At 22.9% G+C, this 27,773-nt stretch overlaps 1 protein-coding gene across 3 annotated transcripts; it reads right to left on the bottom strand.

The window, feature by feature from the left end:
* Window positions 1-53: 53 nt before the first annotated feature.
* LOC105361386 (Malic enzyme b) lies at window positions 54-22,430 on the bottom strand. 3 transcript variants are annotated; one of them, XM_011498544.1, is made up of 10 exons: window positions 22,197-22,430; window positions 11,969-12,149; window positions 9,871-10,029; window positions 9,341-9,522; window positions 7,713-8,205; window positions 6,952-7,177; window positions 6,211-6,353; window positions 5,297-5,591; window positions 3,168-3,312; window positions 54-369 (listed from the first exon to the last, which is right to left on the bottom strand). In XM_011498544.1, exons 1-10 carry the CDS (start codon window positions 22,220-22,222, stop codon window positions 363-365), a joined length of 1,857 nt encoding a protein of 618 aa, XP_011496846.1. In that variant the 5' UTR covers window positions 22,223-22,430; the 3' UTR covers window positions 54-362. The 3 variants fall into 3 exon arrangements, with proteins under 3 accessions (XP_011496846.1, XP_011496847.1, XP_011496845.1); XM_011498543.1 differs by lacking the exon at window positions 54-369 and adding an exon at window positions 2,949-3,098; XM_011498545.1 differs by lacking the exons at window positions 54-369; window positions 22,197-22,430 and adding an exon at window positions 2,947-3,098 and having other exon boundaries at window positions 11,948-12,051.
* Between the last annotated feature and the right edge of the window lie 5,343 nt (window positions 22,431-27,773).

Here is a 27,773-nt window from a genome sequence, read left to right as displayed (position 1 = left end):
AATGAATAATTATTCTATTGTACAATTTATGAATTGTAAAGACAACAACAGATAATATCGCGCTTCAATTTTAGATAAGTACAATAGTTAATAATAATTCAACGATTTAACTAGTGAACTTTTTTGTTCAATCTTGATATAGTTACATTGAAAATTCATTATATAGTCAGGAGTTATGTGTGAATAGGATGATTACTATTGCAATATAATTGCTTGACAAAAATGTAATTGTAATCACTAAGTCAGATTTAGAATCGTCAAATTGCGTAGTACGTGAACAAATTCCTGCTAAGTATATGCATTTTTTATTTTATTTAGAGCAAATTATTCATCTTGCCGTGTATAAGGATATCATCAACTCGTTACAAGCTGTTAAAAAAAAAAAAAAACATAATGGTTAGTTCAGTAGAGTATTTAATAATTTCAAACAGTTTCAATACTGTCTGTTATTGTGATTGCTTGCAATTAATAACATTTTTTATGCATTTTTCTTACATCATACATATATTTTACTTCAGGCACGATAAAATAATTTTCAGTTTTCGAAATATTTCATGCTAGGAACAATAGATAGATTAATATAATTAATTTGAAGGTTTGCTTAGTATGTTATATATATATATGCATGCAATAAAAATAGTTTTTGCACAAAATGTATAAAATCTGATTGCAGTATTTTTTAAAATCAGATATCAAAATAGTTAAAATTGCAGTTAAAAGATTCAAATTATCGAAGAAATATAAATCAATTGATTATTTAAACAGTATTAATGGATATATATATATATATATATATATATATATATATATTTGAATTGGTTATTTAATGAAGCTTCAATTTCTATTATTTATTAACATGCATTTTATTAAAAAATTTTTTATATGAACTTTTAACGAAAAAATTTTAATAAAAAACTACTGTATTATTCTTATTTTGTAAATATTTGTGTATTAATTTCTACTATATAATATAAAAAATTAAAAACTTATTAGATTATCTCATAATATAAAGTTATTTAAGTGTGTTTTATTTTTATCGCTTTATTATGCGTTTTATACAAATATTTACTGCTATAGTCCATTTAAAAATAATCTTTGTAATTATTAATAATAATCATTTATGTAAATTTTATACATTAATATATACAATTATTAGATTATTAATTATGACTTGTATGTCATGATTGACAGTGAATTAAAAAAATATTTATACAATCATATACAAATTATACTAATCCACGATTAAATAAAGTAAAGGAATTTTATTAAATAAAGTAATAAAAAATTGTTTTATATTAAATACTAAAATGTATTATTAAGACATTAATTTATTATGATAACTAATTTATGATTAAAACCATCTATAAAAATATTGGCTTTTATATTTTATAAAAAACTATATACAATATATGAAACTATATATAATATATGTCCAGTTTATTAAAATTGTAAGAAGTCTTATTTTCTATTACTTAAGTAACATTCAAATAATTTTTTTATCGTTCCAGTATCTTTGATTAATATTTGCTATATGTATGTATAGTAATTTCAAATTTATCCATTACCGGGAATTAACTCAAATATGCATGCATTACGAAAGTAATTATTATATAGATCGTTTATATAATTAATTTGATCTGGGTAAGCATGTGCTTCTATAATAAATTAGAAATTAAGTGAAGATGAAATTTGTTTCATTTTTAAATGTTTTGAATGGTTCAATATTTTAACTTAATTACCTTTAATTTTATACCATTGTCTTTCGTATTATTATTTTATTACAACATATAAAACATGAATTAAAAAGTATCTTATATATTCTTATAATAAATAAGATAAACATGACAGAAAAATGTAAAAAAATAACGTGATTAGTATTGTCAGAATACGTCAAAGCTTTTAGTCCAAATTTAAAAAAATGCTTTTCATACAAATATGCGTACCTTAAGCGTGTCACTTCATTGTTTTGAAGAGTAAATAAATAATTTAAAATAATTATTATTTTATATTAATTTTTCAAATATATAATTTATTATATTTCATGAACATGTAAATATTTAAAAGAAATGTTTAAAAGCTTTAATGCTCCATTTATAATAGCAGTTTTAATAACTTCAGATATTACTGAAAATTTAATAAGAGCATAAAAAATAGTTTCACTAGTAACTTCAGTTTTTAAAGGTAAACGTAGTTTTGATTTTTTTATTGTTAATTTATGAAAATGAAAATATTTGTAATAATTTATTAAAATGCAAAGTATTGATGTCAAACATTAACATTACGAAATATCAATTAATATATTCTAAAATGTACACAAGTGCTTTTGATTCGTTTGTTCTGATGCTAATGAACTTATGAGCGTATTAAAAATATTTTCATTTGAAGTTTAAATATTTACAATTTTAATGTTTATCATTAAAACATAAAAATATATTTTCTTTTTAATACTTATACATATAATCTTGACGTATTATGTAAATTGAATTAATATTATATTACAACAACCTACATATAAACGTGATTAAGATGTTCGACATTATTTTAATTTACAGATGAACTAATTGATTTTATTGTACATAACTTTTTTAATGTCATTTATTTACTTCAGAATTCTATAATATATGCACAATGTGGTATATGCAATGTACATATTCATTATATTACGAAGAATATTGTAAGGTAAGTGTATCAGTATTATTTTAGCTTTCATAATACCTTCTCTCATAGTAAAGTTAAAAACAATTAATCTGTTATAACTAAAGTTTATTTAAAGTTTGTAATTAATTATTATAAATCATTGTCAACTAGAAACATTTCGAAATGCATAAATTTATTTAAGTAAAGCATTTGATAATGCGTTAAATACAGCTGGAAAAGCTGTGAAGACTTTAAAAAGTAAATTGATACCTTAACTAATGATGTAGATTTAAATATTGATGGATCAGCAAAATCTTCGTATTCTAATTTTTTTTATGCAGATTCGGATTATATCAATATTTTCGTTCAAGTTTTCGTTTCATATATTACGATAAATTTTACTTTTATCACAAAATAAAATCAAGTTTAATAATCTATTTTAGAACTACATTTACGTTTTCCTACAGCGATATAGGAAATTAAATTATAATTATTGAAGTATAATTTTAAAATGTATTGAAAAAACTTACTTTTCTGGTAAAGTACGTGGATTACAAAAGTCTTTTGGCCATGAATACACACAAGCCAAAGGACTGTCATAATTACAATCATACATCTTACTGATAATGAATGCTCGTTTATCTTTTGGCTCTGGATATTCACTAGACAAATTACCTATATAAAATAAAACATTATTTAATATTTAACAATAATTTTGTCAATATTTTTATACTAAAATATTTATGTCTTAATGGATTCGATAATGTAATTTTAACTAAATGATAAAAAAATAAATTAATAAAAATAATACGATGTTTAAGCGTTTTTAAAAATTAAAAACATACCACTTATGAATTAAAAATTAATAATTCTATTGGTGTATTAACAATAACGTAATTAATATATAATTCAATTTAATAATTATTTGGTATTATTGTGAAATTAAATTTAAGGTAATAAATGTTATATTTTTCATTTAATAAGCTATTTCATTATAAAGCTTGGGACCAAAGTTATATTTTATATTTCAGTAAAAATAACTTAAGAATTTTCTGGAAAAAAATATTTAATGTATACCTAATATTAAAATTTAAAATATAACATATATACTCGCAGTACTTACTATTAATCTAAATGTCTACTTATATTTTAATATTATAATTATAATAATACATTTTTTTAATATGTTTGGCGAATAAAAGTGTTATAAAATAATGATTTAAAATATGATTGAATATGTAGGTATTTTGAAAAATTTTAATTTGTAATTGTAATGTAATAATTGAATTATATTTGTATACATTATTATTGGAATATTATAGATTTTGAAACTGTTAATTATTTTTACCTATTATTAGTACCTATTAATCAGTTGTAATAATAATAATGTTCCTTGTATTATAGGAATTATTTTTCGATAATACAACATATATAAATTACTTAAAACATAAATGAATTTATAATATATTTACAAACTCTTTCATAAAATTTTTCGTATATGTATCCTGCATATAGTTATGTTAAATAATGATTTGTTTGGTTTTATTCTTGACATATAATACTGGATAACTTTCTTAATTGAATAATTTTAAAAATCCAATAAAAAATAATCGAAAACTAGGCTAATTCGACAAAGGTTTTTAAAATATTTAATAAATATTCAATATTAATCTATTAGAAACCTTGAGTATACTTTAAATTTTTTAGGGTTATAAAAGAAAATATATGAAAAATTACAATTTTGTTGATAATGTTCAAACTATTGAGGCGTTGAAAAAATTAAATAATTAAATAATTAGAAATATAAATATTGCAGAAAATACATATTGAAAGTTTTATTTATTTAATATGGAATTATCTTACAGTGATATAATATTTGTATATCATAATATACTAAATTCTTTTACTAAATTAATAATCAAATTATTTTCTATTACATTATCTGAATATGAATTAGGAGTTAATCAGTCAAAAACAATATAATTGTTCATAAATAATTTGAGAAATATATTAAATAAAATAATAAATTCCAGGATTGTCAAAATAAACTTGGGTTTTGAGGCTATTAAAATTTTTTGAATCATTTAAATTTAACAAGGTCATTATGATAATGTTTATGACAAATGAAAATCCTTATAAAATTGTTTTCCTTTATTTTTGTTCTAAAAGTTAATAATTACGAAAAAATTGTAATAATAATTATAGATATCATATCTATTTATTCTTTTTAATATATTTGTAAATATAAAATATGATGTAAAATATATGTTTAATTTCGATGCAAATATTGAAATAAGACTATTAGCAGTCCAAATAATGGAAGTAATTTAATAAAATGATTGTAATTTATTCGTTAAATTATTAATAATAATTTAAATATTACTACAAACAATACTTAATTATTATGTTAATATCTGTATTATATAAAAAATTTTAATAAGTATTTACAATGGATTAATATTAATTAAATTAATGCGTTTAGAAATTAATTTATTCATTATTATTAATCGAAACATATTATACGTAACACATGCATATACGTATATATATATATATATATATATATATATATATATTTAAATAAGCAATAGATAATAATAAATAAGCTAAAAATTAAAATATGAAATGTGTTTCAATATAATATAAATTTTTAATTTACCATATCTGTAGGCGTATTCAGCAATTTTACATGCTATATTAATCGAACAATCTTGAATGCATCCTAGAGGCGGATATACACTTCCCCTTTCTAAGTCTTCATTAGACACATAATTCGCAACTTCTTGAGCAGACAGCAAAAACATATCTTCGGTAATATGATGACAACCTGTTGCAATGACACCCAGAGCAATTCCTGGGAATATATAGGCATTATTACCTTGTCCTGGTTTAAAGATTTTTCCATTATAATTAATTTCACCGAATGGCGAACCAGATGAGAATATGCATCTACCCTATTATTAGATAAATTTTATTAATTATTTAACAAAATAGTTGAACAAAAATCCTCGTATTTATAAAGCTCTGTTATTTTTTTAAATAACAAATTAAAGTTAATTATAGGTATTTATTTGATTATATATACAACATACATTTTCGCGACATGCTTTAATCCAATATAGTACTCAATTAAGAATTCTTACTATAAAACAGTATTAAACTCATTATATTACACAAAATACTTTGATAAAATTTAACATAATAATAAATATTAAGTATATCAGCGTTTAGATAATTAGTACATATAGATTTTAGTTTCATTAAAGATTGTCACGTGAGTATATAAAATAAAATAACTTAATTTTTCGTCAGATCGAATGTATTTAAAAGTATTTGACCACTTAATGAAAGGAACATTAAATATTATTTTGATGTAGCTATCAAATATAGTCAAGTAAATAAGTGAATTTCTTTTATATAGAAGCAAATTTTTTTTTTATTATCTTGTTACATGCTACTCCAATATCATTTAAATATCTTTGTACTCTCAAATAAATTCTTAATTATATAATTTCATTTTTTATTTTAAGGTAAGGTCTACATTTATGGCCATAATAGTTTTTAATCAATTACCTGCGTGTGTTCATACGCTGCTTGTGCAGTGCATTCTGCTTTACTTGTTGGATTACTCAGTGCGAAGATTAATGGCCTTTCATTATTTTTAGCCATCTCTTGCAAAACCTCCGGGGTGAATGTGTTAGCTGCTGCTGAAGCGCCTATATAAATAAAGTTACTTCAATAGATGTTGATGATGCATTTAAAAATGATTAAATCAATTAAAGTTTATAAAGTAATAATTGAAATATTATATCATTAAAGCTGATTTTATCATTAATTTATTAAGGATAAAATTGACATTAATTAACATATTATTATACTTTTATTATTTGATAAACAATTATATATATTATTAAAGACATTTTTTCATATAAATTTTAATTTTTAACATTATTGATTTATTGCAGTGTTCATAATATTAAACAATTTTATAATCTAATATATATATATAAGTATTAATAAAGTAACGTTTGTATAGGTAGTCTAATTCGAATTGTTTAATGCACTCATTTTTATATTAATAAAATTTTATAATTAATAATTGGAAATCAGAATAAGAAGCTGATGTAAGTACATTCTAATACGTATGTTTTTTATATAAGTTTCTTTTTTATTTACTTGAACTAATTCATTTGTAAATCTTATTTAAATTTTTTTAATTTTATTTCTATAAAATTATGTTAATATTGATGTTTGAAATGGTTTTATTTTTAAGCTTGAAATATTGATTTCATATTTTACATAAGTGTTAATTACCAATGAGGATTGAAGGTTTGACTTCTCTAACAACATCAATAAGTTTCTGCATGGGTTCGTGATTCTTGGCGTAAAATTTCTTATGCCCATCCAAATCACCTACTTTACGAGTGGTGGTCAGTAGACCGTCAATGTCTAACATCCAAATATTATTGCGTGCTTCTTCTTTGGAACATCCGCTAACTTCCAGAGCTTTAACGCACAGATCAGCGATTCCGATTGCTGCCTAAGACCGTTGTAAAAAAAAACGTTCACCTTATGCATTTAAATATAAATTATAATTTCTTGATTTTATAATATGAAAGGCAAGATATTTGAAAAGAAAAGCTGTTAAGCATTTGTATTATACAACAAATTTGATTTTTGAAAAATAAAATAAAAAAAAAATGTTTTCCAGTTGTATATGTATATACGCTCATGTATGATACATAGAAAATTGGAATAAAAGCATCGATGAATTCTAACGATTAAATTTGAAAAGTTGCAAGAGATGATTCGAATTTCATTGAATTGAGTAATTTTAAATTATGCGATAAATTTTGTACAATATTAGGCGATACTTAAATAACAAAGATTATACAAATTAGGATGAAAAGAAATTGAAATTTGCGACTATCTAATTATTGTCATCATAATTATTGAATCAATACTCGAGATTTCATATAAAAGTGATAAATATAGAAATTCATTTTATTCTCATTTGCAATGCGTTCCTTTTATAATAAACGTGTATAAGTCGAGAAAAAAAAACGCGTACTTACTTCTCCTGCTCCGAGAAAGACGAATTTATTGTCTTTCATAGGCTTTTGGGTGATCCTTTGGGAGGCGAGTATACCAGCGACCGCTACAGCGGCAGTACCTTGTATGTCGTCGTTGAAAGTGCAGTACTTGTTCCTATATTTATCCAGAAACCGAAAAGCATTATGATTGCCAAAGTCCTCGAACTGTATTAGGACGTTTTGACCATATTTCTTAACGCATGCGGACATGAATTCATCGAGTAGTTCGTCGTACTCGGCACCAACGGTGCGGGGCTTGTTCAGGCCAATGTAGTGCGGATCGTTGCGCAGCTGCTCGTTATTTGTACCCACATCGATGGTGATTGGTAGGCACTGGTGAGGTTTGATGCCTGCTAGAGCTGTATACAGAGCAAGTTTTCCCACGGGTATGCCCATTCCGCAGGCGCCGAGGTCACCGAGTCCGAGAATGCGTTCACCGTCAGTTACGCAAATGGCTCGTACCGCTTGCTCTGGCCTATTTCAATAATTACGGGATTAAAAGCGAGATTTTCATACAATATATATTTTTATATTATTACCGAAGATGATTCCTATTTAATTCTATCATAATCATATCAAATTATATTTATCTATGATCTCGATTAAATTTAGGCGAAACACTAAATTTTGTTAGTATTTCAATGACATCAAAATACTTTGTATAACGATTGTTAAGACTAATAGAGTCTGAACTATCGCCATTACATTTACATAACTTATAATTTATTAATTAAAAGTATAGCTTATTAATTAAAAGTCTTATAATTTAATTACATTAAACAATTTACTATTATAATTATATTTTCGTATATTATTGAAATGGATACTATTACTATATGAAAACTAAATGAATACTATAAAGAAATTTTTTTTAGATAAGTATACTTGAATTTATGAAGATATATTGATTTATGTAGAAATATTGATACACGTCAAAATTTATGTGTGGACGAAAGTGTAATCACGTATATTTGCGTATATGGATTTGCCGTTTTTTTTTTTTTTTTTTTTTTTTTTAATCATATAAGTATACAGTACAGATAGTGTCTGTGTATGCGTTTAAATGCATTGAACAAAACTAGAATATTAGTTTTTTTTTTTTGCCGTTTTTTTTTTTTTTTTTTTTTTTTTTAATCATATAAGTATACAGTACAGATAGTGTCTGTGTATGCGTTTAAATGCATTGAACAAAACTAGAATATTATTAACGAATATAAAAGAACTTTATCCATATATTAGATAATACTTATCTTTCAATGTTAAAAATGTTTATTAATCGAATCAAAGTTTAGATCATATAACATTGTATAATGATATAATAAAAAAAAACTCTCGCGAATTTACAAATTCATAAAATTTTATAAAAACAATATTTTAAAATGACAGTGATTTTGTAAAATAATAATTATTTAAATTTAAAAATTTTTAAACCTTTTTATTGATAATTAATTTAATTTAACAGTAAATTAATATTATTAGTTTAAGTTAGAATTTATACTTATAAATACAAATTGATTAATAGTAATAAGACAAATATTACAATAATTATTGACGATTTCAAATTTTTCACCAGTTTCATGTTAGTATAATATATGTAAAATATTACATACCAATTATTAAGAATGTCATAAATATGACCTTTGTCATAAATCGTTATGAACAATCCACGCGGTCTTCGATATATTACACCGAATTTTTGGCAGGCGAGACCTACAGTTGGAGTATACACGATGGGCATCATTTGTTCAATGTTTTCTTTTAGTAATCTAAAGAATAATCGTTCATTTCGTTCCTAAAAAAAATTGTAGTTACTTCATATTATTTACAATAAAAATATTTTAATTTAATATAATAAGCACTAAGATTATTTAGAAAAATTTAATTATTTTACATTTCCATCAATTTATGATAATTTTCTATAGCTTATGATTAAAAAAATTATTTAGAAAAAAATTCTATTAAATTTACTTATTAAATTAATGAAATTAATATTTTTGTAGATAAATGTAATAAATACAAGAGTAAAACAGCAGTCTATCTATATTCTTTTCTCGATTTTTAATACAATCATAATAAAATTATAGCTATAATTTTTTTGTAATATTTTTATTTAACAAATATTTATCTATAATTCATTTACCTGAAGTTCAACAAGATATAGATAACGATTTAAATCTTCTGTATACTTTAATACGGAAGCCTTACATAGAGCAAGTTGTTCTTCTTGTGTTTTAAATCTTGGTGGTTGGAGACCATGGATTCCCAGTGCCATTCTTTCTTCTAGCGTAAAGGCTAGTCCCTTTAAAATATTTAAATACATTTTCTTATTGATATTATTACTAAATAAATACATATATACTAGCTTATTAATTATGAATTTCTTACAAAATTACTATTATTTAATAGAATTATGTTGAATTACTGTTTTTTTTTTTTTTTTTTAAATTCACTTATATAACAAATGTTATATGCAATTGTGAAGTACAGCATAAAGTTCTATTACATCATTACTTAATTCAATATTTCAAAAACAGTCAATTAATTTATCTTTGAATTTTTCACAAATTATAACTGGTATTCAACTTATTTAAAAAAAAAACAGTGTTATAATTTAATTAACTAATAACCTTATGCTATTTCTGTATATCGGATGCTTTGCTTTGTAATTAAATTTAGATTTTATAAAAAGTATTGTTATATATTCTTATAAACGCTTATAATTTAAACTATTGAGATGATGAAAAATCAAAATAAACAAACTTTTTTACAAATCTAAACAAAGTTATGTTAAAAAGATTTCAATATATTTATAGATTCATAATAATGAATAGCAAAAACTGTTTTAATTATTTTATCTTTATAAAAAATTCAGTTTTTTCATGCATTATTAATATGACAGATGATTTTTGAATATCAACTTCATATTAAAATCTATTGCTAATTACGAATAATATAAAAAGATAAAATTTTTTAATATTTAATGTTTATAGTGGTAATAAAAATATACATTTATGAGCATTGATATTATACCGTTATAACCACAGATTAATATATACATTAATTAAGTTTTTTATATGAAACACATATTTTTATTTTAAAATGAATACATATATATATATATATATATATATATCATATAACATAAATATACTATATAATATATTAATGTATATATTAACGTTTAGATTTTGAGAAAGTTTATTTCTAGAGTGGGTGGTAGAGATTTTGATTATTTTGTATGAAATTGTCAGAAGAATTTATAATTTTAAATAATATGTTTTAATTGATATATAATGGAAATTTAATTTAATTTTTTTGAGAATATTATTTGGTTTTTGTTTCAATATAAAAAGAATTAATTATTAAAAGATTCTAGCAGTTAAATTAAGCTACTGGAATTTAATACACAAGATAATTTTTACTTGTTACTTAGTAATTTCAAATAACGCTTTGGAAAATTTTCCCTTTTGCCATTTTGTAATAATTATTTTAAAAAAAAATAATAATATTATTTTTAAAAATTGACGAAAAATGTAGACCAATATTTTTAGTTAAATAGTTATTTACATAGTTAATTAAAAAAAAAAATAATTGATTAAAAATATTATCAAGTAATTTCATATTTAATAAATAGTTTACTATAAAAGTTTTCAAAATTTAAAGATTATTGAATTTCTTTCAATTAATTTCGACTGTTAATTTTAAAAATGAATCAAAATAATCAACACACTGGGAATTATTACTAATTTATAATTATTGGTAGTTTTATTTAAATTTTGATTATGAATAATAAACATTATATATTAAAATTTTTAACTTTAATTATAGAGAAAAAGAAATACATAAATGTTATACTCTATTCTTGTTTCCATTATAATTTAAAAATAAATGTCATTTTAATATTACAAATGGTATTTTTGTTTTATAAAATCAATAAAATTTATTGAATAAAATATTGCAATTTTTTCTTTTAAAAGCATTTTCATTCTCATTTGCTTGCTTGCTTTCATTCCCTATTTCTCTCTCTTTTTCCCTGGGAGACAAATATCTGGATGCAGTCTCTGTTTCTTTCTCTCTTTTTTCTCTCCCCCTTCTCTCCCTCACTTTCTCATTCTCTCTCTCTCTCTCTCTCTCTCTCTCTCTCTCTCTCTCTGTCTGTTTCTTGTTCTGTCTTCAATTTTTGATGATATTAATTGGGCAGAGCTCGGTTTATTTACTTAATTATCGCGTTATAGAACCTTGTTGAGGCGGGGATCTCGTAGGTGGCCGATACCCTTGACCATGTTGATAGGTATAACATCACCCTGGAATTCGTGAATGTCGCGTTGCTGAATGTCTTTGTACACCATTAGATGATTTGGTGATAATGTTCTTGTCCATACACTAGTATTTGATCCACAACCATTTCTTCCACATGACCTACAATATTAGAAATATTTTTTTAATAGAAATATAATAACGAAAATTTATTGTTAGAAGAACTATTAAAGAAAATTTAAAATTTTGCCAAATGAAAATCGATTATGCCATTTAATAAAGCTTTTATTTCAATATGCAATGAAAATGAAAATAATCACCTGACCAAAGCAGTCACCTCTTTCTGCTATGATCAGTGAGAGCACAATGTCCTCGGTACGTAGGAAAGCATTCGATAGATAGAACAATAATATTATTTAAATGTTCTAATATTAAAGACTCACAGAATAAGCTAGGAAATGTTGGGAGGATGCAAACATTCAGACCACGTCTTTCCCAAAAGATTACTCATTAAACGAATATTTGACAATTCACCGCCAATATCATTAATAATATTATAACAATATTTATGATACTAATATTCATACAGCACTCACAAAGTTTTCAACAATATTATATAAATATTCTGTGGATCTTAAAGTGAAATATTATTTTTTTGTAAAAAGAAATTTTTTCCCTTTACAATTAAGAAGTAGATAATTATAACTCTTTTCTTGTGAGATCTTATATCTTTATTTCAGTATTGTTATTAATCTGTTTCTAACATTTTAATTAATTCGATGAATTGATTGATGCTTCTTAAAAAGTCAGTATAAGAATAAGAAAGGAAAAATTATTTATTTGTTAAATTTTAATGAGAAAATATATTCAATTATAGCACAAATTCTTACTATAACATTAAGTATTGATAATAATGTCTTTAATAATACCTTTCTAATTAATTTTCAATAAGTCGTATATATGAAAAATATTGGCGTTATAAAAGTCGTATAAAAAACAGTTCATATTTTTTAATAATTTATAATACAATATAATTTTTGCACTAAGAATTAATTTAAAAAACTAAAAATTAATTAAATTAATTTATGAACAGTTATAATATTCTACCAGTGGATAATGATAAATATTGGATAAGCATTTTATAATAGTATATATATGGCGTAATTATAATTTGTACTTTATATATTAATAAGATGTATTTTTACTATAGATTAAGAGTAGAAAAACAGAAACATATAAAATCAATGTAGTGCAAGTTTAAGTTTGATAAGTTCTCAGAAAATAAGATGCCATGCATATAATAAAAACCAATAACATTTTAAAATAAAAAGGGAGCTATTCTGCATTTAGGTAATAAATAATAAAAAATAAAACATATCGCTCTTCATACGATTTATTCTTCTTATGTATTATATTTATAATATCATTATACTTTTCTACTTCGTGTTAGTATACATTAATGGTTGTATGTAGAATAAATGATTAATAAATGTGGAGTATGTCCGACTTGCTCAATGACATAGAGTACTTGAGGCAATAACTATAAATGATTATATCTTGTATGGCTAAAATTATATAAAATGTATTATCTCTAAATAATTTTGTAGTCTGTTGTATATTTATATGCGAAAAAAATATTACAGTTTATATTGTATTGTAGTTTATTAATAAAAATTATAAAATAATTAAAAGGGAATTTTTTAATATTGCATTTACATTATTTCAATATATAAATAAGTTATGTTAAATGCAATGTTATATATATGATATATTATATGATCTTATAGGGATATTTTTTTAAATAAAAAGGGTTAATTTAATCTAAACTATGTTTTGAATTCGACATTAATTATTGATGTTATTTTATAATTTATTAATAATAACATTTGACAAATTTAATAAAAACTTATTTACAATTAAGAGTTAAGAGACATTTACTTTCATATTGTAAATGTTGTTTAATAAAATTGCATCTTTTGATGTAACATAGTTGGCTCATTGGCCACGACAATAATCGCAAAAGTAGAACATAGATACAAGGACGCCAAAATAATTTGAAACGGAACTCAATAGAGAATGACGTAAATATTCGAAGGGGTATTTGCTGATTTAATAGGTGAAAGAGAAGGCAAAATATTCAATTGGATGTTTGTAATGAAAAATGTGCGTTTGCAAAGAAAGATCACCTAATTTATGAATAGATAATTGTACTTTTTAAAGAGGATATGGATAAATTTAATTTATTATTGGTTATTATATTTTTTTAAATGGTACTTATAAAATATCACGCTTTGGAGCACACTAAGATATAATATAATATAATATTGGGAAAAATATTTATCATACTTATATTGTGTAATATATTTTATATGATTTTCAATTTTAATACATAATTTAATTTTCAGTGTATTAAAGATACTATTAGCTCCGAAATAAACCTTGTTATCCTTTTTTGCATAAATGGTAATTAATATATAGGTTAAAAATCTTATTATTAAAGTTATTTTAATTTAGGTTTTAAATTGAATAAATATTTCATTAATTCAATAGTTTTTTTGCTAACTTTTATCAAAAGCACGATTAGGCTATGAACTCAGTATTTTCATCACGAATAAAAAGTATTAATTAAACATTGTAGCATACAATTGACTATTGTTTCAAAACAAATAATTTTGCGATAAAATCGATAATCTGAAATACTTTTGAAGGACATAAATACTTTATATAGAATGATTGGTATGTTACAGATGTCATGTTTTTATAAAAAATTAGATGGTTCCTTGATTAACATAAAAAATTTTTAATTGAAATATACTTTTTTTTTTTACTTTTTTTACTTTTTACTATAATAGGAAAGTTATGTTATTACATATAAATATATAATTAAACTAGTTTCACAATTGGAAGTATTTTTGAAGTAATTTTATTTATATAAAATATAAATAATTTTTATAATGTTGAGCTTATTAAAAATATGAATTATTTATGACAGAGATCTATAAAAGCATTAGTGAAATATATACGATTCTTACAAAAATTTCTGTAGTATTTCAGTCATTGACTACAAATTATGTATATTTGTTCTTAGTAATTACATTTGGTGGTGGATAGATTACTAATGATAGTTATAATTATAATCATATACATAATTTTACCATAATTTTTTTGGTTTCTAAATATTTATATGTTTATTTTAATATTGTAATATTTTAATCTTTCCGTTTATTTAAAAGATGTCTATGTAGGTCTGTATTTTATTATTAAATAAATTAGTTTGAAACAATAAAAATAAATTCAATATTAATATCCCTTTGTACTACTATTCTTAATATAATAAAGAATAATAATTCTTCAATTAAATATCAACTAAAAAACAAAATATTTTAATTAAACAAAGATATTTATGTTTATTAAAATATTAAATGTATCTATCACAAGAATAATCATTGTAATCACTGATATATAATAATATATAATAAAAAATGAAAAATGTGTTCTAATTAAATTAAATAAATTTTTTGCAAGTATAAGAAAACACAATTAATGATAAAATACAATTTCCATTTTATTTCATCGCAATACTAAATAGTACCTTTTAAAATAATATAATTATATTTTTCTATTTTTATCTATTTACTATACTGAAGCAGTTTCAATTTTTATACAAAATATTCAATTTATGTAACAAGTTATTCAATTTTTATACAAAACTTTATCAATGTTGTAAACATATACACTTATATGTTTTATATTACTTTATATTTGTTTATATATAACAGTAGAATAGTATCTTGTACACACTCTCCTTGTATAAAGGAGACGATTGTTTATTTATAATTTTACACAAAATTTTTCAATTATTCAAAATTGTTCAATCAGATGAGTAGAAATAAACACTTTACTGATGAAATTACGAAGATTTTAGCATTTTGTTAGGTTAAACTAATCTGTATTTATAATTGTATATAATTTTTTTTTTATATTCTTAATTAAATTATATAATTGAATAGTAATTTCATTTTTTAGAATATTTCAAATTAAGGGCAATAAATATTAATCATATAAAGTTATAAAAATAATAAATATTGTTTAATGATAGCACATAATAATAAGCGTTTTTTAAATGTATTCTGATGTAATCGATTTGGATATATTATGTGGATAATAATTGTCAGAAGTTTGTACTATAGAAGAATACACTCGGTGGTGTAGAAACAGTGGTAATAGTAGATGAGAATCGATTGGCCTTTATTCGTAGGCTGTGAAAAAATATTCTTTAAAGAATCGCGTATTTAAATAGATGTAATTTTATAACCAGACACACATACGCACGTTTTTAATTATATGCATATATGCATACGTACATTTATCCAATATAATTATTAGGTAATTATCCAATATAAAATAATTTATGCAATTAGTCAATTTAGTAGAATATTTAATTTTACGAAATATTTTTTATACACATGTTAATGTATACATTTTTTCATATGTTTATCAATATTTTTATTTTTAAATAATTTTGAAATTGAACTGACAAAACTGTTTATTGAAGTAAAGAGTTTTAGTTTTAGTGTAGGTAATTTTCTATTATTCGAATTTTAAGAATATAAAATTAATAATTTTCTTCAATTTAAATGTCTTTGGATATATATGTATATTTCAATATAACTCTAGTTAAAACTTTATAATAATTTTTAATATATATAATAAAATTAATATTTAGTAAATTATCACAATAAGAAGTTAACATAATGCGAACATATATATATATATATATATATATATATTAAATATAAAAAGTAACAATAAAAATTTGAATAACTGAATATTAAAATTTACCGAATCTATTAAGCAACTGAAAATGAAATACATTTATTGAACAAATGGATACATAAAATATCTTTGTTTAAAACAAATAAGAAAATTTTAAATGTCAATCATCTAAATTAGTCGGAACAGCTGTTTTATTTACACTGCATCTTATCCAGAATTTCATACAATTTCATACGTAAAATTCTCGTCTAAAATTTGTTTTCTATCTGCCTTTACGTATGCATGTCATGTTATGTCGGTGCCTTTGTGTGCCATATGTTTTATGAGTATGGAACCGTAGTTCATCATACATACACATTTACAGATGTTCGAAAAGTATTGCAAGGTCATTTCTAGAATATTGCTACTTCAGTATAATTTTTTTTATTTGTTTCTTTTCGCTCTCTCTCTCTCTCTCTCTCTCTCTCTCTCTCTCTCTCTCTCTCGTACGTTCTTATTCTTGTTATACATTTTAGCAGCGGCGATTTAAAAAGTGGATTATGTATATCCTAAAATAAACTGTGTCTTCTCGGTCATAGTCAAACTAGGCTGAAAATATCTCGTTACAAAATCACACACACGCAAGGATCGCTAAAAAAGTAACGTGCTCTCTTTTCTTTTTTCATAGACTTATTATATACGTTTAATTTTTAGCCGCACACAAATCGTTATATTCATGTCATTAAATTCATATAGATTTAGCATGAATCGACTATATCTTGTTAAACAAATTAATCGTATCATTAAAAAAAAATATCTTGAACAATTTTATATTTGATATCGTAAGATTTAATATTATATTATTATTTATAAATTAAAAATATTAAAGAAATTAATTAATTAATCTATAAATAATTGATTAAAATATCAAATGTGATTATTATATTAAAATTTAGAATTTTTTATTTATAACAAATTACTATATTCATTGATTATTTATATATAAATATCAATTACATAAAAATATTGAATTGCTTTTAATATTTTTATTTTAAATATATTATATAAATATTCTGTATTATATATTATATTTACTTGATTTATTTTATATTAATTAAAATTAAATCATTATAATGTATATAATCAATTGAAATGATATATAAGCATATAAAACTATTTCATTCACAATTCGTAAAAAGAATAGATTCTGCTAATATGCATGTATATCTTGCCTATAAAATAAAAAAATATTAACCAATTTATACAATTTTAATTGTATATGTAATAAAATATTTAATTGTTCATATCCTAGTAAATAAAACCAATATATCTTGTATATATAGTAGATAATATTTGTAAATTATGTACTTTTATAAACATTATTTGAAAAATTTTAAGAATTACATTTGTTTTTAAATGTACCAGTAATACGTTTTTATAATCAATATGCCATTTATAAGTCGAGTAAAATTTTTGTATAAGATTTATATTTATAATTATATAAAATTTTTATTTAGCATTTATAATAAGGTTATGTTGGTAGGAAAAAAAGAGCATCAGGTATTACACGATGAAATATTATATAACTATTATGATCATGTTTAAATTTAACATCTTTATCCACTAAATAATATTAATAACTAAAAATTTTATTAAATCAAATTTAAAAGATTATACCTATTACTTAATAAAATACTTGTAAATTTCAAAAGTTAAGTTTCAAAATTGTAATAATCTTAAATGTAAAACTAGATATTTTTATTTTCGTTAAAGAATTGTGTGATCTATTCCAAAACTGACTTCATTCAATTTCATTCACAATGGTAATACGAATATTTTTTCAGATATTGAGGATATATATGTAGATATATTTCTATTCTATAGTCTAGAATTATATTTTTATTTATCAATATATAATTTTTCATTTTATTGTACATTTTTTAATTATTATTTTAAACTTTTCTGTAATTAAAAAATATAATAATAATTAATATAAGTTTGTTAATTTAATAAATAAAAAATTTTTATTACCATTTAATTCAATTTTGGAAACTTGGAATTTATGGTGAAACTAGTAATGTATAACCATGTACTGGTCATAAAAAGGAATATTTAGAATAATTTTTTTTACTAGAAAATATTAATAAAAATAAAAATATTATGCGTCTAATCAAAAACATATTTTATGAATATATTTTCACATTCACTAGTAGATTAAGAAATTAAATAATGAATGATAATCATCTTGTATAATATATGTTTGAAATTATTACTTTATTATACTATATAAATTATTTATTGATGAAGTAAATATACTTGGTTATAATTTAGAATTATATTTAATAATATAATCGCAGAAATTTAATAATTTGTTTGATGAATTCAGAATATTTGTAATAATTAGTTTTTCAACAGAATTAAATATAATTTATATTTTGTGCTATATTAAATAAAAACAACCATTTTTATAACAAGTTTTATTTAATGATTTTTGGATTTAGTAGTAATACAATTATACAATATTGCTGTTATTTATAATTATTTAAGTCTTTTTTACTGCATTTTTTTGGTTGAGCTTTGTATTACTTAGTGAATAAATTGTGAATACAAAGAATAATATTTTCCCCAATTGCTTTTTCAAATGAGTAAATTGACATTATTATTATTATAATATGATAAATTATTATATATTTATAAATAAATTATATTTATAAATGTAATAATGTATTCAGTTTAGCCTTCTTGTATATAAACTCGATTATTATTTTATATAGAAATTATCAAATTTATTTATTAATTATCAATAATCTATTATTTAACAAACTTATTGCATGAGCATACTTTACATACAGATATCATAATTTATTATAGTGTTGAAAGGATTATATGAATACATAATACGATATAACATAATTCTTTTGATAGTGATCTATAAGAAAATGCAATACTAATTATTAAAAATACTATTCTTTATAAATATTAATATTATTATATCTTCACAAGATTAATTTTCATATAAAGAAAGAATTAAACAAATGTAAGTTATGTGGAAGAAAATAAAATATGTTAAACTAGTAAATAATTAATTTGGTGTAAAAATACAAAATTAGTCAGAATAATATTTCAAAATATTGTGTTATTTGAAAGCCTTTCATTATATTTTACAAAATGTATTATGAATTCTGAGAGTATATTTTATTTAATTTGATAAACTACCTAGTATGTCTATGTACATATATAAATATTTAAATGATTTATGTCAAATTGAATATATAGCGTAAATTATTTTTAAACACCTAAGTATGAAGTCAGCATTTAGAATGCAAGAATGCAATGATGGTTTTTTGCGAAGAAATATTTGATTACAAAAAAAAATATTCTGTAATAGTATATCACTATTTTTTTATGTTAACATGTTAAAAAATGTATTAATTTAATATATTTTATAAATTAAGATATATAATTTTCTTTGACATTGATTTGTTTTGAATTATATTAGTTCACTTGATATGAACATAAATTTATATAATAAATTTTCAACAACTTGTTAAAATCATAAAAAATAATAAGCTTTTATTAACGATGAATGTTTTGTCTTCAAAAATGAATTTTTTTATGTTGTACATTTTTATTGTAATAAAATTTTTTTATGATCATTTCGATGAGATAAAGTTTTTTGTTTAAGAGAATATTCTTTATTTATAACTTAGAGGCAATAGTTATACAAAATGTTTACTATTTATAGATCTATTTAAAAATAATATTTTAAATGTCTTTAATAAAGTAATTCGTTTGACATATTTTTATCGAGAATATTACATTCAACAACTTATTCTTTATTATTAAAACGATAATATTTTAGTGTTCATAATGTTAACGTTCATTTGCATTAAAGTTCTAAATCCCTGATTATTAAATTTATAAAATATTTTATAAAATAAACAATTAATATAATTGAATACGTTGTCTCCAAAGTCCGAATGTAATATCAACTTTATAGTTATAAACAAGATTCTATAAAAATCGGCGTTACCTTTATAATTAACATATGCATTATTTTGAAATTATTCATTAATTTATTTATGTAAGAAAGTACGTAGTTAAGGATTTTGTAAAAATATTTCCTTTTCTCTCTTCTTTTTATACATTTCTGAGTATCATTTTTGTTTATAACTGAACCTGTCAATAAAGTAGCTAGTTAAATTGTTAGCTTGCAAAAGACAGTGTATATTTATAAATAGATCGAATCCATTGCTTTAGTATTTCAATGAAATATGAAATTAAGAAGTACTCGATTGCTTTTATATTTAAAAACATTTTCACTCGTTTATAGTGAAAAGCGAGATTCCGTCTCAACTTATTTGTAAATTTGCTTAAAGAGGAAGTAAAATATACACATCCATGCGATCGGTGTACGCAAACTGCGTGCACTGGATGTCCAAGTTAATTAGATCCGCTGTGCGCTAAAGTCGCTCATAAGTGTGTGCGTGTGTGCGCGCGCGCGCGTGTGCGCGTGTGTGCGTGTGTGCGTGCCTTTGGTGGGTATAGAGCGTACTCTTGTTTGGTCTCCTTTATCGATTTTCATGTCCGCTCATTCAAAATTACTCGACCTACCCTTTAAATATATAATCAATGCACTCTCATACGCATCCACTCGTACGTGGAGGCAGAACTGTCTCGTATATCCTTTTAAGTTGTCATGTGACGCGTGCTAAGGCGCGAGCCCCATTGCTCGTTGGTTTCGTCTACTTTTTCCGGTCCATCGTACGACGTTTATAGAGCATACGGATATGACAAACGGCTTAACCTCTTTTTCGTATGGTAGTTTAGCGAGTCGAGTCCGCGGGCTTATTCCAATTTTACGTTCGAGACAAAGGCATCCACAAAGGTGAAAATAAATTTAAATTTAATGCAGCACCGAGAGGTAAATGCCCGCGCTTCTCCGTGGGGAAAGATAAAAGGGTAAGTGGAGCACCAGCGACCGAAAAAAGAAAACGGCGGAACGCCAACGATGCGAATTATATAGAGCTGTTTTCGCGCATACGAGAACGAACGTTTTGCGCACCTGCTTTAACACGGCTGCTCGCTAATCCCCCTTGAAACAACGTCCATGCGACGTTCGCGCCCATCCTCTTTCAATTTCACCCGATTGGCAGGCGACAAACCCATCCATCACGATCTTCATTCTCTAAAGCTCGCTTTATTGTACAGAACCTGCGTACGTGGGAGCGCTCATATGTAGGCATAGAGGCTGGCAAGCGGGCAGGAAGCAGCTTACGTAGCGTATGCATACGCACGCGCGCGCGCGCGCGAGCATTCGGACGTGTGTAGAGGTCGCGAAAGGGAGAAAGACGAGGATATCGAACGGGCTATGGGCGCCTATCGTTCGCCTTGGCCCAATGTCGCGAAGCGGACGAGCGAAGGCAGAGGAGTGCGTAGGATGACAGTACTTACAAAAGGCTCCTCTGAAGCGAGAACATGGTGGCCAATGAGCTGTACCGTAGTCTCTCGCCGCGGGCCACGAACCAGCTGATCTCACACGCTCGCCTGCCTTCCTTCCTTCTTCCTCCGACCTCCGTCGGATGTTCTTTCGCTGCGCGCGCGCCCTGCTCTGCCTTGCTCCTGTCGTCGTCTTATCGCGAACCGGAGTGAGACGGCGAGCGCGAGAGGGTGGCAGAGCGAGCGAGCGAGAGAAAAGAGTGAGCGAGACAGCTGATGCAGCAGTAGCGACGGCCTCGGCACGTCTATCGCGACTGCGCGCCCGACTCGATTGCAGCTGCCGCTCTGTGTTACGAGAGCAGACGCCCCGCCGATACGTGTGCGCGCGAATAAGTTCCGGCTGTGTCTCTTTACCTATAATTAAGCTTTTTCATCTGTAACGTCACCAGGCATCATGACGTACACCGAGTATGCAGTTTTATTTGCGATGGCCACTCTGTATGTCGGATCGCGCGGTTTACCTACCGGATCACCTGCTTAACTCATGAATTGTCACATCGTATAATACCAATGGGGCCCTATGTTAGCGGCATTATGAGCGAATTGTTGTTATAATATGGGACACTTAGCTACCTTACATAGGTAGCCGGATAAATACTACACGAGAGCCAATAGTTTTAATAGGCCTATCCATTAATCACCCCATTAATACTAGTAATGTAGAAAAAAACAAAAAATAAGCAAACAAAAACAAAAATAAAATAAAAAAACTAACGTTGAAATAAAAGATTTTGCTAATTTATTTTGAACCGTTCAATGATTTTTATTGTTTTGACCGATAGCATTGTTAGCATTTTTCTGAGCATGATATTACTAAATATACGTTTTCCGTTTATTGTGAAATTTTCAAATTTATTCAAAGAAGAATTTGCTTTCTCATAAAACAATAATTTCAAAAATTCTTTTAAAAATGACTCCTACGGAAGCACAAAACAAATCACTTTAATATTATATTTTTCTTATTTTTCAATTAAAATCATTAAACTAACTTATAATAAAACTAACTTTTTAACTTACAACTTATTATTTGTAAAATTAAGGATTGCAAGCATAAGTTGTAATTTTAAATGCATTGTTATTTTTACGAGAGCTTATTTTTATTTTAATTTTTAAGCTCCCTTATATTAAATAATGACAGTCATATTAAATAATTATATCCAACAATTATAAAAAAAAGAAGAGGATGCGGTCCAAAAAAACATATACATTTAAATAATTAATTATTTTCCATATTACTACATCATTTTTAAATTAATAACAAATATTTTATGCATTTAATTGCCTGTTAAGAACACAATTGATATTGTGATCACCACTGCTTATATTACGAGTATTACTAATTCTATTGTTTATTAAAATTAATATTTTATGATAAATATGATCATATCAATAGGAAGTTCTTTTACTGGATAAATTATAATACTTCATGGAAGACCGTTAAAAATTTATGTAAAATAAATATAAAAAAAAATGTATTTATCACTATAAATAATGAATATGCTTTGCTTTAATCATAGTAATCATTTTTATATTTCTACTACAAATCAGTCGTTATTTTTTTTTTAAATAAATATTAGGTGATAAAATAAAAATATTTTTAATTGGATAATATTAATGTGCTTACTAGTATTTTGTTAAATAGTCAATGTAACTATTATAAATTGCTTTGATTCTGAAATATCAATAATAAAGTACTATCAAATATAAAAAATATAATGCAATTTAACATAATATAATATACTTATAGCAGTAAGATTTATACAAATATTAAGCATAGAAGTTTCTGAATATACAGTGTCGTAAATAAGTTTATATCAACGGCTTGCGTTGATTAAATTACAGTTCAATTTAATGTAATATTAATGTACGTGAATTTATCTCTTATAATTTAATTTCTATATTGTTAAATTTAAATACTCTTATAATCGAATTTAATTTCTGTTTAAATTTTAAATTGCACATTTTGTATTTGATGTTTATGTAAGTATTATAATACATACGATAAAATGAATAAAAAAAAAAAAATTTATAATCTTAATAGAAATAACTAGTATGATAATACCTACTATGATTATCCAAAATAATAAGTTCAAAAAATCTCAATTATAAAAAATTTACACAATAAAATTTTTAATTACTCTTGATTCAAATTATTATATTGAATTTTCAACTTTTAAATAAATAATGCATTACATACAGAGATTAACATTTTAAATAATATCAGCCATTATTATTATTTGATACAAGTTTATATTTTTCAAATTATTAGTTTACTAAGTACATTTTGTGTGGATGTATATATGCATATAATCTTTATAATAATTTCGTACACTTAAAAATGATTCTTAATCATAATAACATTATTAAATCGGTTTTACAAAGTGTATTATAACATTAATTTTATAGTATTTGACTTAACAATGTGTAAAATTATAACTATATTTATTTGTATAAATAACAAAATTGTAGTTCGAATTATACCATCGTCGATGTCAAAAATCATCACTTTATAAATAAAATGTATGATTATTTTTCTTAATTAATAAAAGAGCTTCGATTTTGTAAATATAAATTTAAATGAAAAATAATTCTGAAGTTATAGAAAAAGCATTTTTTGCATAATCAAACTAGGTTTAAAAATTACAAATAATTTATTATTATTTTTATTTTTTACTTTTTAATATAAAATCCTTTTTAATTAATAAGATAAATTGAAAGACACATAAAATAGTAATTTTCATGAAACATATTTTCATGCATTGTAATCAAATTAACAAAGAAATTAATAAGGTGAATACTACTTAAATTATACAATACATAGACAGAAGTATCTAAAATTATCATATTATGATTTCTATTTAGTAAATGAATAATTCATTTATATTAGTTTTATATTATTATATATTTATTTACTTTGTACATTTAATACATGTTTGTAGGATAATATATATATAATAAACTATTCAGATATACGATTGTCTTTATATTATAAAAGAAACTTATGATAATAAAAGGTTATTTGACATTGTTATTCTTGTTATTATTGTTATTCTTTCACTAAGTGTAAAAAGTTAATAAATTGATTAAATATTTGCATTTCTAATAATTTTATGAAATTTATACAAATACATAATTAAATTTCTCTAATACTTTTAAATATATGACTGTATAAAGTTAAATATTGGTTTAATTATACATTTAGTACGATTTATTGAATTTACAAATAAGATTTAATCCTTAGCATTCATATGCATAAATAACAAATTTTTAATTTCTTAATATAAGGAAATTTGAGTTTTCAACATAAATTATTTTATATTTAATTTTTTGAAACTGCATAGTATTCTTTTGTAGTAATAGTTGTTTAGCATATGCGTATAGTATTTTTAAACACAGCAAATAGAAATTTCATTTTTCATTTTTGACATAAATTTATCGCGATAAGTTTTTAAAAAATAATTATCGAACATATCCATGCAATATGATGATGACTAAAAATATTATTCATAGAGTTGAAAACAAAATTATGTAAAAAATTTATTACATCATTTTTAAATGGGTGTATGTATATGTGAAGTATAAACATATTTATAGAAAATATCTTATCAAAATTTTTATACTTATAACTTAATTTAAAAAAATATTTTGTATACTATTACTGTATTTTTTAAAATCGTTTGTTTAATTGATTGATGATGAAAATGTTGGTCAATTATTCCTAAAATATGAAATTAACAGTTTATGAAAGTATTTACTATTTAATTATTTACATTTTTAACATATTACATTGGAATATTTTGTTCTAATTCTCTTTTTATAGTTTATTTTCTTTAAAACCCACAATTTAGAATATATAACTATTATTTCTCTCTCTATCATTTGGGTTAAGCTTGAGATTCAAAAGGTGCTTAACATGAAGTGTGCGTATGCATCGGCTTTGATTTTTAGTATTACAAAGATATAGTTGTGTATTTTACATATTTATAATAATGATATACATATGTAATTGTTCGCTATATTCAATTTTTCAAATGTTATTTTTTTACTAAATCGCAATTGAGTATATAATACACATATACAATAAACAGACATCAACAACAAATTCTAAACGTTGTTATTAAAATTTCATAAAATTCATTTTACATACTATAATAGTTTAATGCAGACAATTTTTTCGTTCAACCTAATTTTTTTTTTAATCAAATATATAATAATATATATTATGAAACCTAATAAATTGTTTTATTTTTATTACCAGAACTCAATACACAATTTATTGCTGATATAATGAAATAAAGTCCTGTGTCCTGTAAAATTAACATAATTTTTTGTAATGTATTATGCGCATAATAAAAAGAAATATATAATTATGATTAGTGGAGTTCTTAAATTAATAGATTAAAATTTTGAAGCAAGTAGCTATAAATATTTTTTGGAACTTTTAATTATTTCAATATTAATATTAAAAACAAGACTTTACTGAAAATTAAAATTATTATATTTCTTTAAGAAAAATAAAATGAAGTATTCAACTAATATTTATATATATATATATATATAATATTAATCTTTAGAAAATTCTTGACCATAAATCTGTATTGATATCTGTTTTTTGTAGTACTATATTCAAGGCTTTATAAAGTATACCCGACAAGATTTTATAATAATTTTTATCAGAATTTTATAATATTTGTAAATATAAAAGAATATTAATGTTTTTATATTTTTTATTGATATTTTTTTTATCTTAAATAAGTATTATTACACAATGAACATAGTCTATTTAATATTTAGATCATATTTTCGAATTCAAATTGTAATTAAGAAATAGTAAAATAAATTTTATAATCTTATTACACATATATTAAAGTATTCATTATTTTTAATTAATCTCAAGAATATTCGATAATATTTTTCTATCGAAGAAAAGAATTTCATTGTAAAGTAATAACATAATTTTTTATATATTATGAAATATAAAAAATTTCTCTTACAGTAATATATTAGAAATTTTTCTTTTATGTATTTACAATTTAATTATTTGCAATGACCTAGTAAGTATAGTAGTAAGTTTATTATAATTTTTCATAGGTTATGTATTGTGTTGTAACATGGTTTTTTTAAAGCAAATGATTTTATTATTAACTTATATGAAATCATAATATATTGAATAAATGTGTAAACATTAAGACACATTAAATAGCTTCAAACTGCAAAAAAATTTATAATGTTAATTATATATGTTAATATTATGAACACATTGAATAGATTTTATTTTTAAATATATCCTGAAAACATGTGTATAATTTGTTATTTATAAAAGATTTTAAACAGATAGTATTAAAGATAGTAAATAGAGATAAAGTATTATTAAACTTAGACTATGGATATTACGCTAATAGAAACTTTTGTATATATGACTACACAAATTTATTTTAATTTTATATTTACAGTTAACAAATTGTGTTATTAAATATGATGAGGAGTTTTTCTACTTTGTATATATGAGATTTGAAAAAAGATAAAATTTTT

This window comes from Ceratosolen solmsi, unplaced genomic scaffold (assembly GCF_000503995.2).
Source record: "Ceratosolen solmsi marchali unplaced genomic scaffold, CerSol_1.0 scaffold30, whole genome shotgun sequence".
Lineage (NCBI taxonomy): Eukaryota > Metazoa > Arthropoda > Insecta > Hymenoptera > Agaonidae > Ceratosolen > Ceratosolen solmsi.
Note: the sequence above shows the minus strand (reverse complement) of the source record. Positions and strands in the feature narration are given on the sequence as shown.